This window comes from Plecotus auritus (assembly GCF_963455305.1).
Source record: "Plecotus auritus genome assembly, chromosome: 2".
NCBI classification, from domain to species: Eukaryota; Metazoa; Chordata; class Mammalia; order Chiroptera; family Vespertilionidae; genus Plecotus; species Plecotus auritus.
In genome coordinates this window covers 37,699,633-37,712,325 of record NC_137771.1, presented here as the reverse complement: position 1 = coordinate 37,712,325, position 12,693 = coordinate 37,699,633, and the positions used below count along the sequence as shown (strand labels likewise).

The 12,693-nt window shown below is 41.1% G+C and overlaps 1 protein-coding gene across 1 annotated transcript in view; it reads left to right on the top strand.

The window, feature by feature from the left end:
* Positions 1-10,574: 10,574 nt before the first annotated feature.
* Positions 10,575-12,693, top strand: part of LOC308242503 (putative selection and upkeep of intraepithelial T-cells protein 1 homolog) — a gene marked incomplete at its 5' end in the record, with an annotated part of 29,451 nt that continues 27,332 nt past the window's right edge. Inside the window, 2 exons of the mRNA XM_080656964.1 lie at positions 10,575-10,647; positions 12,279-12,623. Coding sequence (XP_080513090.1) covers positions 10,575-10,647; positions 12,279-12,623 — 418 coding nt within the window. The remainder of the gene's footprint in view (positions 10,648-12,278; positions 12,624-12,693) is intronic.

Sequence of the window (12,693 nt, the reverse complement as noted above, 5' to 3'; positions counted from 1 at the left end):
ATTCAAGCAAACAACAACAAAAGGACAGAGATAAGGACAAGTTTATGGATAACTCAGACAGTGAAGGGAAAGGTGTATGTGGACTTGGAGCGGGGGATTGGAGATTAGATATGTAAGTAGGGTGAAATTTTAACAAGGGGTAAACAGAAAGAATAGGGAAAATCTAAAGCAGTAAAAGGGTAAGACAAACAGGACACTGAAAAGGGGGAGGTTAGGAAGAGAGTGATGGCCTAAAGGTAGAGTTGAGATAGAGTAAAACGATGCTAAAGGAGAGATAAAAAATAGAATGTAGAACCCTAATCCCAAAATAAAATGAAGAGAAAATAAAATGACACTTTAAAAAAAAAAAAAAAAAGATAAAATAGCAGTAGTAGTAATACGGATTGAAAATAAAAATGTAATCATTAAAAAGGTAAAATCAAGTGATGAAAAAAGAAAAAAAAGTTTCTTGATTAAAAGATGCAAAAAATGAAAATTAAAAAAAAAAAAATAAATAAATAAAAGGTAAAAATAAAATGTGGAGTAGTGAAGGTCATTTACTTCCTCTGTTTTTCTGTTTGGCACGCCTGTTTCTCAGTCCAGACAGTATTGCAGTTCCCTGCGATCCACTGCTCTTCGGTGTTGTAAGCCAGTCCTGATTTTAAGCAGGCGGTGTGTCTTAATTTCTCGTATTCCTTTATTTTTGATTACACAAGAGTCAATTTGTGATTCAGCCCCTGGGTGGCAGTGTTTCTGGATTGACTTCCGGGTCTATCTATGGCCTCTCTAGGCAGTGTTAGAGCCTTCTTTCCCTGTGGCACTCGCCACGGGCCTGTGGGAGTGGGCTGCCTCAGAGCTGGCTCTCTGATGGTCACTCCCCGCTCCGATCCCCAGGTTCCAGAAAAACAACCTTCCCCTGCAGTCTCCCAGGGTGTCCCCAACTGGGTGATCCTATGTATTGGGCTTAGTAATCAGATGCAAGGATTTGAAGAGGAAAAAGCCCAAGTGTGCGAATTCCGGGACTGCGAGTAAGCCCAGGCACCCAGGGAGCGCACGGGCTGCGCGTAAGTCTGGACTGCCTGAAATTCTTAGGGTGTCCCTGCACTTCAGATCAAAATGGGTTGCTTTTTAGAGTGCCCTTCTCTTAGCAGCTCTGAGGACCCCTTTCCACAGTCACAGATCACGCCAGCTCCTACAGCCACGGATTTTTCTAGGCACAGACTTCCCTGGTCCTCCAGCTCCCGCAAAACGCGCGTTCCTCTCTCCCGCCGGGACCAGAGACCTCACCTTATCCCAGGCGAAATCTGACCTTTCCGTGGTGGAGTGTAGAGCTTCTCTGAACCCGTGTGCTTGCGCCAGTTGGGGAGCGTTGTTCTGGGGCTCGCAGCTGTTCCTGGGGTGCCGCCGTTGTGGATTCTCAGGCTTCAGATAAGCTCCACTTTCCGGATCAAGATGGCGCAGACTCCGCGTCCAAGCCTGCAGCTCAGGGAGGGGACCCAGCCGCAGTTCGTGCTGCCAGGTCAGGGGAACCCCGTTCAGCAGTCCCCCACCTCCTTCTGGAATTCAGCTGTCTCCCAACCAGCCAACAAACACTCCTTGCGCGACCCTCAGCTGTTCTTTCTTTCTGCTCCGGGACAAGGCTCGGAACACGTCTGTCTATTCCGCCGCCATTATTCCCTCTCTCTTCATGTCTTTTGAATCTAATTAGGAGAATACACTATTATGGTTGCTATGTTTTCTTGATGGGTTATATTTTCATCATTATGAAATGTTCCTCTTTATGTCTGCCAATACTTTGTCCTGAAGTCTGTTGTTTGACAGTTATATAGTAAGATAGTAATATGTTTGCTGTTAAGATGGTATGTCATTTTTGAGATTTTACTTTTAATCTTTGTGTCTTTATATTTAATGTGTTCCATTTTTATCCATTGATGAAATGAACTGTGAGAAACATTCTCTTACATGTCTACATGGGCATCTATGAAAGAGTTTCTTCAGGTATATACCCAAATATCTCCTTAGTATATCACAGATACATGAATCCTTAAGATAATGCTAAATTAAGAGATTGCATTCCAAAACAGATGAGTTTATGTTCACTCCTACCTATTGTAAATGATTGCTCCTATTGTCCCAATCTTCATCAATACTCAGTATTATTCAACTTCTTTATTTTGCTCATTTGATGGGTGAAAAATTGCATTCACCTGATTATTAGTGAGATTATGAATTTCTTTATACAGATTTATCTGTTCAGTTCTACTCTTTGATGGATTTTTTATTCATACAATTTAACAAATTATTCGTTATTAGTATAGATATTTAATTTAAAGTTGTAAAATTAATTTTCCTATATATTTTGTACTTTGTGGACTTATTAAGAAATCCTTTTCACTCCAATGTCACAAGACACATTATCCTGAATTTTTATTTACCTTTTTTTTTTCATAGAGTGAGCTATTTTCTTCAGGAACCCATCCTTGTTCAACTGATATGTAGTTCTACCTGTTTTAGTCAGGGTTGTGGCAGAGAACAAAAGGCAGATTCAGATTAAATTCTGAAGATAATCAAATGATGAAAATGTTTATTCAAGAGTAACTGGAATTAAGTGAGCTAACAAGATCCTCAAGATCTGGCTAATGATGAATTATCTCCCCTCATCATGAACAACAAAGGACAAAATAGTGTTGCCAAAGCCTAAGAGATTCAGAACCTTGGGTGATGGGCCACGAGCTGGCTCTGTAGTTGTAGAGAATGAGCCCATTGGCTGAAGTGTGGGCCAAAACGAAAGGGAGCAGGAAAGAGATAGCCTGGCCTCTTCCCAATCTTTTTTTTAAAAAATATATCTTTTTAAATTGATTTTGAGAGAGAGGAAAAAAGAGAGGAATAGCGAGATAAAACATAGATGAGAGAAGAACATTGTCATGAGAGAGTAACATCATTGATCAGCTGTCTCCTGTATGTCCCCTACTGGGGATCAAGCCCACAACCTGGGCATGTGCTCTGATCATGAATCAAACCAGTGATCTCTTGGTTCCAGGGTCAACACTCAACCGTCAAGCTACACCCAGCTGGGCCTTTTCCCAATCTTTAGTCCTCTTTCTATGGCCCCCATAGGCAATAAAAGAAAGGACCCCAAATTATTGAGTTGGTAGAGGTCAGCTATGCAAGCTACAGAGGAAGGAAAATAAGGGTAAGAATGGATCTGAAGGGACAAATGGAGAAAGACCAGCTTATACCACATATATCAAATGCTGCAGGTAGTGTTTTTGACTCTCTATTCTGTTTCATTTGGATTTGAGTTTTCTAATACCAGGACTACTTGTGTGTGTGTGTGTGTGTGTGTGTGTGTGTGTGTGTGTGTGTGTGTATTTTCTTCTACTATAGTTAATTAATATCTAGTAGAATGAATTAAAAAACTTTGTTCTATAATTATCTTAGCTACTAGTAAACATTAATTCTTTCCCATAATTTTGAGATTAAACTATTTTATTATTTCTAATATTCTGCTAGCACTGTATTAGAACTATAGTGAATCTATATATTAATGAGATAATTTAAAATGTTAATATTTTTTTCTCCCTGAATATTATGTAATTATCCAATTATTTAGGTATATAAAACATTTTTAAAACTCCAAAGAGAGCTCACACATTATTTAAATTAATTTAATTAAGCTGGAGGAAAGGAGTACTATTTTTAAAAAATGTATTTGTATTTGTCCATCATCTTATCACTTTCTATGTAAATTATATCATCCACATTTATTAATTTTTCTTCTTCATTTCTAATACTGCTACACTGACATCTTTACTTTCTAATTTTGTTAGATAAAAACTTTACTTAAAGAGAAAAATTCAAAATAATTTTCCTCATTAAATATACTTTTTATGGAGATGTCTATAGGTAGCCTTTATCAACATAAAGATGATCCTTCCTATTTTCATTTTCAAAGACTATACCCATGATGTATAATCTTCCCAGATACAAGATTCCTAAGAAACTTTATTGTGAGTTTTTCATCATAGAAAATTTAAATGATTCAGTCTTATAATACATAATAAAAACATTGTTTTATGCTCTATTTTCAAGGAGAGGCAAGTCAAGTTAAAACTTGTGCTTGAGAATTGTTATTGAATCCTGATGGCAAAAATGAGTTTGAACAAAGTCCTACACACTGGGTGGGGTTGCCACCTTCAGATTTTTCTTGCGAGGGGATGTGCATACATCTTAGACTAGAAAAATAAGCTGTTGTACACAGGAATTCATTGGGGTGTATGTTGCATATGTGTTTAAGGGTGTGAGGAGGCTATCCAAAATATCTGGAAGGAATCTAGGTCTTTAACAATCTCGAGAAGCTGACCTACCAATCTTGAAATGTGTGCCTTTGGCTTTCTTTGATCATGTTTAAGAAAATCTTAAAGATAAATATTGAATAGGTATAAATAGTATTTATAATATATTTGCATTAAAGAATAACAATAAACTGAATAACCATCTAACTGCAACCCAAACCCATTTAAGAAAAAAAAAAAAGAAATAACAATTTCATCATTAAACAAGATGAAAGAAGACCAAAGGTGGATTTCCAAGGTTTACAAAGGTGGGGCAGCTTTGTAAAACTAAGGACCCAGGCTCCTTCTGTTTTACTTGGTGCTCCATCATCTTCAGCCTATGGCTTCCACTTCAAGATTCAAGGTATATATGAAGTATAGCTGTCAGGATGACATTCAGTCTGACTCCAAGGAGGAAGAGAAGAAGGTGTGCCTCCTTCCTTTAGGGATTAAAGAATGTTGTTTACAGTTCTGTTTGCATTGCTTTGGCCAGAAATCAGTTATACAGCTTCACCTTGCTGCAAGGAATCTGAAGTGTAGCTTTGTTTGAGTTGTTCAAATTCCTTCATATACACTGGATGTTCTTTACTAAGGAAGGAAGAGAAAATGATTCTGTTTAAGAGACAACTAGTAATTTGTATAATAAGGATTAATTAGTATATTTTAGATACTGATCCTATGTTAGTAGTAGGTGTTTCAAATGTCTTCTTCTATATCAGAACTTGCCATTTTACTTTCTTTATAATATCTTTAGATAAACACACTGTTAAATTTAATGGAGTTGAGTTTCCCATTGCCATTTTATTTATAGTTTGAGAAATTTGTCCATATTCCAATTTCATAAAAAATATATTACTATTATCTCCAGATCCATTCATGCTGTTCCAAATGGTAAGAGTTCCTTCTAAGCAAAATAAGCCAGAGAAAGACAAATACCATATGATCTCACTAATACATGGAATCTAATGAACAAAATAATCTGATGAACAAAATAGAACGAGAGGCATGGATACATGGAACAGATGGACAATGTCAGAGGGTAGGGAGGTGGGGAGGACTGGATAAAAGGCAGAGATTAGCCAAAGAACATACTGTATATGCAACAATGTGGTGAAGATCCAGGGGAGGTTGAGGTGGGGGCTGGATGCAGGTGAACATTCCCAGAGGGGAATGAGGGACATCTGTAATAGAATCAACAATAAAAAGAAAAAAGTATATTACTATAAAATTATTCAACATTTTATAGCTTTGACTTAGCTTATTTATAGCTTATAGATTTAGAATCTCCACTTCCTCTATGCAGCTATCTCAGCACCATTCATAGAAAGTAATTATTTTCTTAATTGATTTGCAATGCTACTTCTATCATGGATCAGGTTTCCATGTGTGTTTGGGTCTATTTTGTTGATTTATCTATTCATAAATTTCTACATTAATATCACAACTCTTTCTTATTACAATAATTTTATAATAAGTCATGATATCATTTAACTCAGATTTTATTACATTAGTTTTCTTTATTTTAAACTATTTTCATTATGACACTATTACAGATGTCTCCATTTTTCCTTCCTTTGCTCACCTTCATCTGGCCCCTGCCACCCTTCCATCTGGCCATCACCACACTGTTGTCTGTGTCTATGGGTTATGCATATACAGTATGTTCTTTGGCAAATCCTTTTACATTTTCTCATTCAGTCCTTTACTCCCCCCTTTCCTCTGACATTGTCAGTCTGTACTATGTATCCATACCTCTGGTTCTATTTTGTTTGTCAGTTTATTTTGTTCATTAGATTCCATATCTTGGCTCTTTTTTGACCCAACACTGTTCTATCTATGTTTTGGAGTCATAATTTTAAGATTTATAATACAAAACAACAACCAAAAAATTCAAAATTTTGACTGAGAGTACATTGAATCTATAGAATATGTTATGTAGAAGTCTATGATATTGAATTTTCTAATCCATAAACACCATGTCGTGTCTCTGGGATTTTAGAATACTGATGTAGTATCTTTCAATAGATAGTATTATAATAGAATGTCATAATTTCACTAATAAAAATTTTGCATTTTTGGTACATTTATTCCTGAGGACTTTATATTTTTGTTGCTGTTTTTAACAATTGATAATTGCAAAAAGCTATATATGTTAACTCTGTTGTTGGCAGAAATGCAAGTAATTTTATAATAAAGAAATAAAGTAAGTATTTAGAAAAATATTATTTTCTATGTAAAATCACAAATTGTTTAACAATCAGTTATTAACATTTTGTTTATATGATTGTTTGTTGGATGTTGATATTATTTTGGGTTATATATGTAGGCTTACTATTAAGATATTTATATTCCTAATTTAGTTATTACCAATAATGTCATCATGAAGTTTACTAGAGGCCTGGTGCATGAAATTCGTGCATGGCGGGGGGGGTGTCCCTCAGCCCAGCCTGCACCCTCTCCAATCTGGGACCCCTTGAGGGATGTCCAACTGTCCAACTAAACAGGCAGTCAGACATCGCTCTCACAATCCAGGATTGCTGGCTCCCAACCGCTTGCCTGTCTCTACCTGATTGCCCCTAACAGCTTCTGCCTGCCAGCCTGATCACCCCCTAACCACTCCACTGCCAGCCTGATTGACGCTTAACTGCTCCCCAGCCAGCCCAATTGCCCCTAACTGCCCTCCCCCGCTGGCCTGGTCACCCCTAACTGCCCTCTCCTGCCAGTCTGGTCGCCCCTAACTGTCCTCCCCTGCAGGCCAGGTCACCTCCAACTGCCCTCCCCTGCCAGTCTGGTCGCCCTTAACTGTCCTCCCCTGCAGGCCACACCTCCTGCCCCCCGCAACTGCCCTCCTGTGCAGGCCTGGTTCCCCCAACTGCCCTCCCCTGCAGGTCTGGGTCCCCCCACAACTGTCCTCCCCTGCAAGCCTGGGACCCCCACAACTGCCCTCCTCTGCAGACCTGGTCTCCCCCAACTGCCCTTCTCTACTGGCCAGGTCACCCCTAGCTGCCCTCCCTGCTGGCCTGATCACCACAACTGCCCTCCTCTGCAGATCTGGTCTCCCCCAACTGCCCTCCTCTGCTGGCCTGGTCACCCCTAACTGCCTTCCCGGCTGGCCTGATCGCCCACAACTGCCCTCCCCTGCAGGACTGGTCCCCCTCAACTGCCCTCCCCCGCAGTCCTGTTCCCCCCCAACTGCCCTCCCCTGCTGGCCTGGTCCCCCAAAACTGCTCTCTCCTGCATGCCTGGGTCCCCCCCCCCAACTGTCCTCCCCTGCAGGCCTGGTCCCCCCAAACTGACCTCCCCTGCTGGCCTGGTCACCCCTAACTGCCCTCCCCTGCTGGCCTGGTCACCCCTAACTTCCCTCCCCTGCTGACATGGTCCCCTCAACTGCCCTCCCCTGCTGGCCTGGGTCCCCCCAATTGCCCTCCCTTGCAGGCATAGTCCCCCCTAACTGCCCTCCCCTGCAGGCCTGGTCTCCCCCAACTGCCCTCCTTTGCTGGCCTGATTGCCCACTACTGCCCTCACCTGCAGACCTGGTCACCCCCAACTGCCCTCCTCTGCCAGCCCGGTCACCCCAAACTGCCCTCCCTGCTGGCCTGATCACCCCCAACTGCCCTCCCCTGCTGTCCTGGTTCCCCTCAACTGCCCTCCCCTGCAGGCCTGGTCCCCCACAACTGCCCTCCCCTGCAGGCCTGGATCCCTCCAACTGCCCTCCCTTGCTGGTCTGGTCTCCCCCAACTGCCCTCCTCTGCCAGCCTGGTCACCCCCAACTGCCCACAACTGCCCTCCCCTGCCAGCCATCTTGTGGCAGCCATCTTGTGTCCACATGGAGGCAGCCATCTTGTGTCTTGGAGAGACGGCCAATTTGCATATTACTCTTTTTCTTTTTCTTTTTTTTTAGATAGGATTGTACATGTCTCTTGGTCATATACGCATGTATTTATCTGATCATACATCCAGATGTAGAATTGCTGGATCACAGGCTGTTTATTTTCAACTTCAGTGGAAGATGCTAAAGTGCTTTCAAATACAGTCGTCCTTCTTATCTGTGGTTTCACTTTAGGAAGTTTCAGTTACCCATGGTCAAACAAGGCTCAAAAATATTCAATGGGAAATTTCAGAAATAAACAACTCATAAGTTTTTAATTGCATGCCATTCTGAGTAACATGATGAATTCTCGCACTGACTTGCTCCATCCCACCTAGGACATGAATCATCCCTTTGTCCAATGGAACCACACTGCTTATGCTACCCACACATTAGTCATTTAGCAGCTCTCTTGGTTATCAGATCAACTATTGTGGTAACACAGTACTTGGTTCAAGTAGCTCTTACTTTACCTTATAACAACTCCAAAGTGTAAGAGTAGTAATGTTGGCAATACATACGTATATGTCAAAGAGAAGCTGTAAGTGTATGCATGTATAGGAAAAAACATAGTATATATAGGGGTCAATACTATCTACAGTTTCAGGCATTAACTGGGGGTCTTAGAATGTATCCCCTACAAATAAGGGTGTACTGCCATATCATTGTACCAATGCATTCAAACCGGACATGAACATGAGGAATGCCCAGGACACATTATACCACATCCTCATAAAAACTTGGCATTGTCAGCCTTTTCCACTGTAGCCATGCTGGTGGGTGTGACAATTACATTGTGGTTTTAATATGTATTTTCTTGATTCTTAATGAGGTTCTACATCTTTTCTTATCTTTACTGCTATTGGGGTATTTTCTATGTTGAGACTGTTCAGGCCCCTTGCCTATTTTTCTTTTGGCCTATCTGTTCTAAAAATCATTTGTGTCATTCAAATTTTAAAAATATATATCCAGGATACGAGCTCTTTTATCATTTGAAGTTTTGCAAATATTTACTCCCAATCTGTGTCATTGCTTTCAGCTAATTATTCTTTCCAATCTCATTTTCTTTTTAATGGATAGATTAAACCATTGTAAGAGACATCTAACCTGTAACTTTTCTCTCCTTTAATACATCATTTTATATTCTTGTACTACAAAACACAAATCTCAAAATGGAATCACATCATTTATATTTGCATATAAGTACTCCATATTCTAGCAGGTCAAATCTAATATTTTATTTATTAACATATTTGAGATCCTTCTTCAATCCGACTTCGCTTAACTGTTGAATATATGAACAGATATGTCCCTCTCAATCCAGCATGCTAATGCCTATCTCCATATCATAACAGTGTCTCCTTTTTTCTATCTAGGGTTCTTAGAAAAAGAGCCCAAACTTATTACTAAGAGTTTATTAGAAGGGGGTTGCAGTTTAGGCAGTAAAGGGATGGGGGAGCCTGGCTAGTGTGACTCAGTGGTTGAGTGTTCACCCATGAACCAGAAGGTCATGGTCAGGGCACATGCCTGAGTTGTGGGCTCAATCCCCAATAGGGGGCATGCAGGAGGCGGCAGATCATTGATTCTCTCTCATCATTGATGTTTTTTTCTCTCTCTCTCCCTCTTCCTTCCTCTCTCTGACATCAACAAAAACATATTTTTAAAAAAGTGAGGGTGAAAATTAGGAAATAAAGCAAGAAAGGAGTAGCATTTATCTGCTTGCTTATTCCTATCACCTGTTAATATCCCCTTACATCTGAGTGTTTTGACTTAGCCCTTCTGGGCAGCTACTGAGGACTCTAGATCCTACCTCCCTGATGTGGCATTTCCTCTGAATGTGGAAGTAGTGGGTGAGGCCAGAAATCCCATAGATTCAGGTTTGTCAGACACTGCTTATAACAGTGATCTTACCAATGTTTTTCTAAAGGTGACCTATCCCCCACAGCAGAAGGCACACAGTGCCCCCTTTAGGAAATGAGGCCACATCAGAAGCAGCAGCCAGGGCTCTCCATTGACCAAGTGGCTCAGGCCAAGGGGCAGATGAAGCCGAGTGGAGATGTACATAGCTGGGTTCTGTATACCTTTATGTTCTCATCTACCACAGCTGCCCTTCAGAATAGTAATCTAAGGAAAGCAATGAGTCACAGTAGAGCACAGGAAAGAAGGAGAAAAAGAAAGCATCTCAATGGGTCTGATATTTGTGGTTTGGCTAAGTCATTAGGTTGCACATCAAAGGGAATTCTCTAGAAAGACAGGATTTCAGAATTCTCTCTCTCTCTCTCTCTCTCTCTCTCTCTCTCTCTCTCTCTCTGTGTGTGTGTGTGTGTGTGTGTGTGTATTACCATGATTCTTGCTGCCTGATCCCACAATTGCTATTTCATTTTCCAGGTGTGATGGAGCCTTCACTTTCCTGTGTATCTGGATACTTTGTGACCTTTCTCCTCTTACAGATGGTGCTCACCTCGGGTAAGGACATCTATTCTTTATCATGGTGTGTCACAGTGATAAAGAAAGATCATGGAGGTAAATGACACTGAAGGAAATGAGGACGTTTTCTCACTGATGTTTTTCGGGTTCCACCCTTTCTGTTGTAGTATTGAGGATAGAAAGGAGGCTGTAAACAACTTGTGATTAAGAAATGTTATTTCAGTGACTGAATCTTTCTCAGCCCTGACTCCATCCACAGTGCTGTAATGATGTGCCTAGGACATGAGACAGATAAATGTCTACCATCTCCCCCGGGGAGGCTCGAATTCTCACTGGCAAATCATAATGAATATACCCCTTATGTTTAAGAAAAAAACACGGTCATTTATGTGACTACCAGTTTAGTTTAGAATTATAAGTTTAGTAGAACCTCAGGTAAAGCACTGGATCTGTCCACAAATTTTTCTTATTGCAGTAGACCTTAAGTCTCATCATTCAGATTCCTTATGGTGAGAAGGAAAAATGTTGTCAGCAGAGACAGGAATGAATTTGGCATAGTTGAAAGAAGCAAAACCTCAGAGTATGGGATGAGCTGTGTGATAGTCACCTATAGGTTTATAACAGGTTACCCCCCAAATGAATGTTTTAAAACAACCAACATTTTATTACATTTCAAAGTTGGTGGGTCAAGAATTCTGGCTAGCGCATTCTTCTGTTCCACGTGACACAGACTGAGGTCACTTGGTGTATTCAGCTGGTGGGCAGGATGGTCTGAAGAACCCAAAGTGGTTTCATTCATGTCTGGAACTTTGGTGGAGTAGGCTGGAAGGCTGGGATTATCAGATGGCATGTCAACACATGGCCTTTCTGCCATGGGAGTCAGACTTCATTTTGGCAGCTCATGGCTTCCAGAAAGAGTGTTCAAATATAATAAAGGAAATAAATTAAATGAATGAGAGCTGCTAATTTCTTAAGACAGGCTCAGAAATCATTGCAGGTCATCTCCTGCCATATTCTACTGAGCAAAGCAATAACAGAACATACAGTTTCAAGAGGAGGGGACATAGACCCTTTATCTTCATGGAAGGTGCATCAAAAATTTTGTGGCCATCTTAATCCACCAAAAAGGATACTGAAAAAAGCAGCTGTGTGTTTGCTAAGTAAAGGATGTTGTTGGGCAATAGTGGTTCACATCCTACCTCTAGACAATGGGAGAATCTTCCATTCCTTTGTTAAGTATTTACAGAGTGCCTAGTAGGCAGTGTTTTATGCACTGAGGATATAAAGAGAATGTAAAAAGGAATAAGACAAAACTCTGCTGTTGCATGACTTACATATTAGTGGGCCATGAGAGAAAATAAAGACAGAAATTAACAATATCAGGTAGTTGTATGTGCTATGAAGACATGTGTAGGTATGATTAGAGGAGATGATAAATGGGTACTCATACAAAATTTCCTAAGGAGTTGCCATTTAAGCTGGGACCTGAGAGATATGAGGCAGAGTATGGATGTCAGAGTGAAGATACTCCTGAGAGTCAAATTCTGAGTCAGAAAGAACTTGGCATCAAGAACCAGAAAGAGGCCAATGTGTCTGGAGCAGAGGGGTCTCGGTGAAGCATTTTTCTGTGGCTTTCACACTAACACCTCGGTCTCCCACTTCCTTCACAGAGCAGTTCACTGTGCATAGCTCCCGGAGCCGCCAGGTGGCCCTGGTAGGCAAGCACACTGAGCTCAGCTGCCAGCTCTCCCCACCACAGAGTGCGGAACACATGCAGGTGGGCTGGTATCGGGATCACTACCAGCCGATTTCCATTTACAAGAAGGAGAAAAAGCACTCTGGAAAAAGCACTCAGAACTATACAAATCATGCAGTGCTCCTGGAGGATGCCCTGGGAGAGGGCAAAATGACCCTCAGGATCCATAATGCCAGTGTTATTGATGAGGGGAAGTACCACTGTTTCTTTAAAGATGGTGACATCTCTGAAGAGGCCGTCATGGATCTGAAGGTAGCAGGTAAGGGCAGAGAAGTCATCTCTGGGTTTCCTATGTAGTGCCGCTCTGGACCCACGATCCAAAATTCATG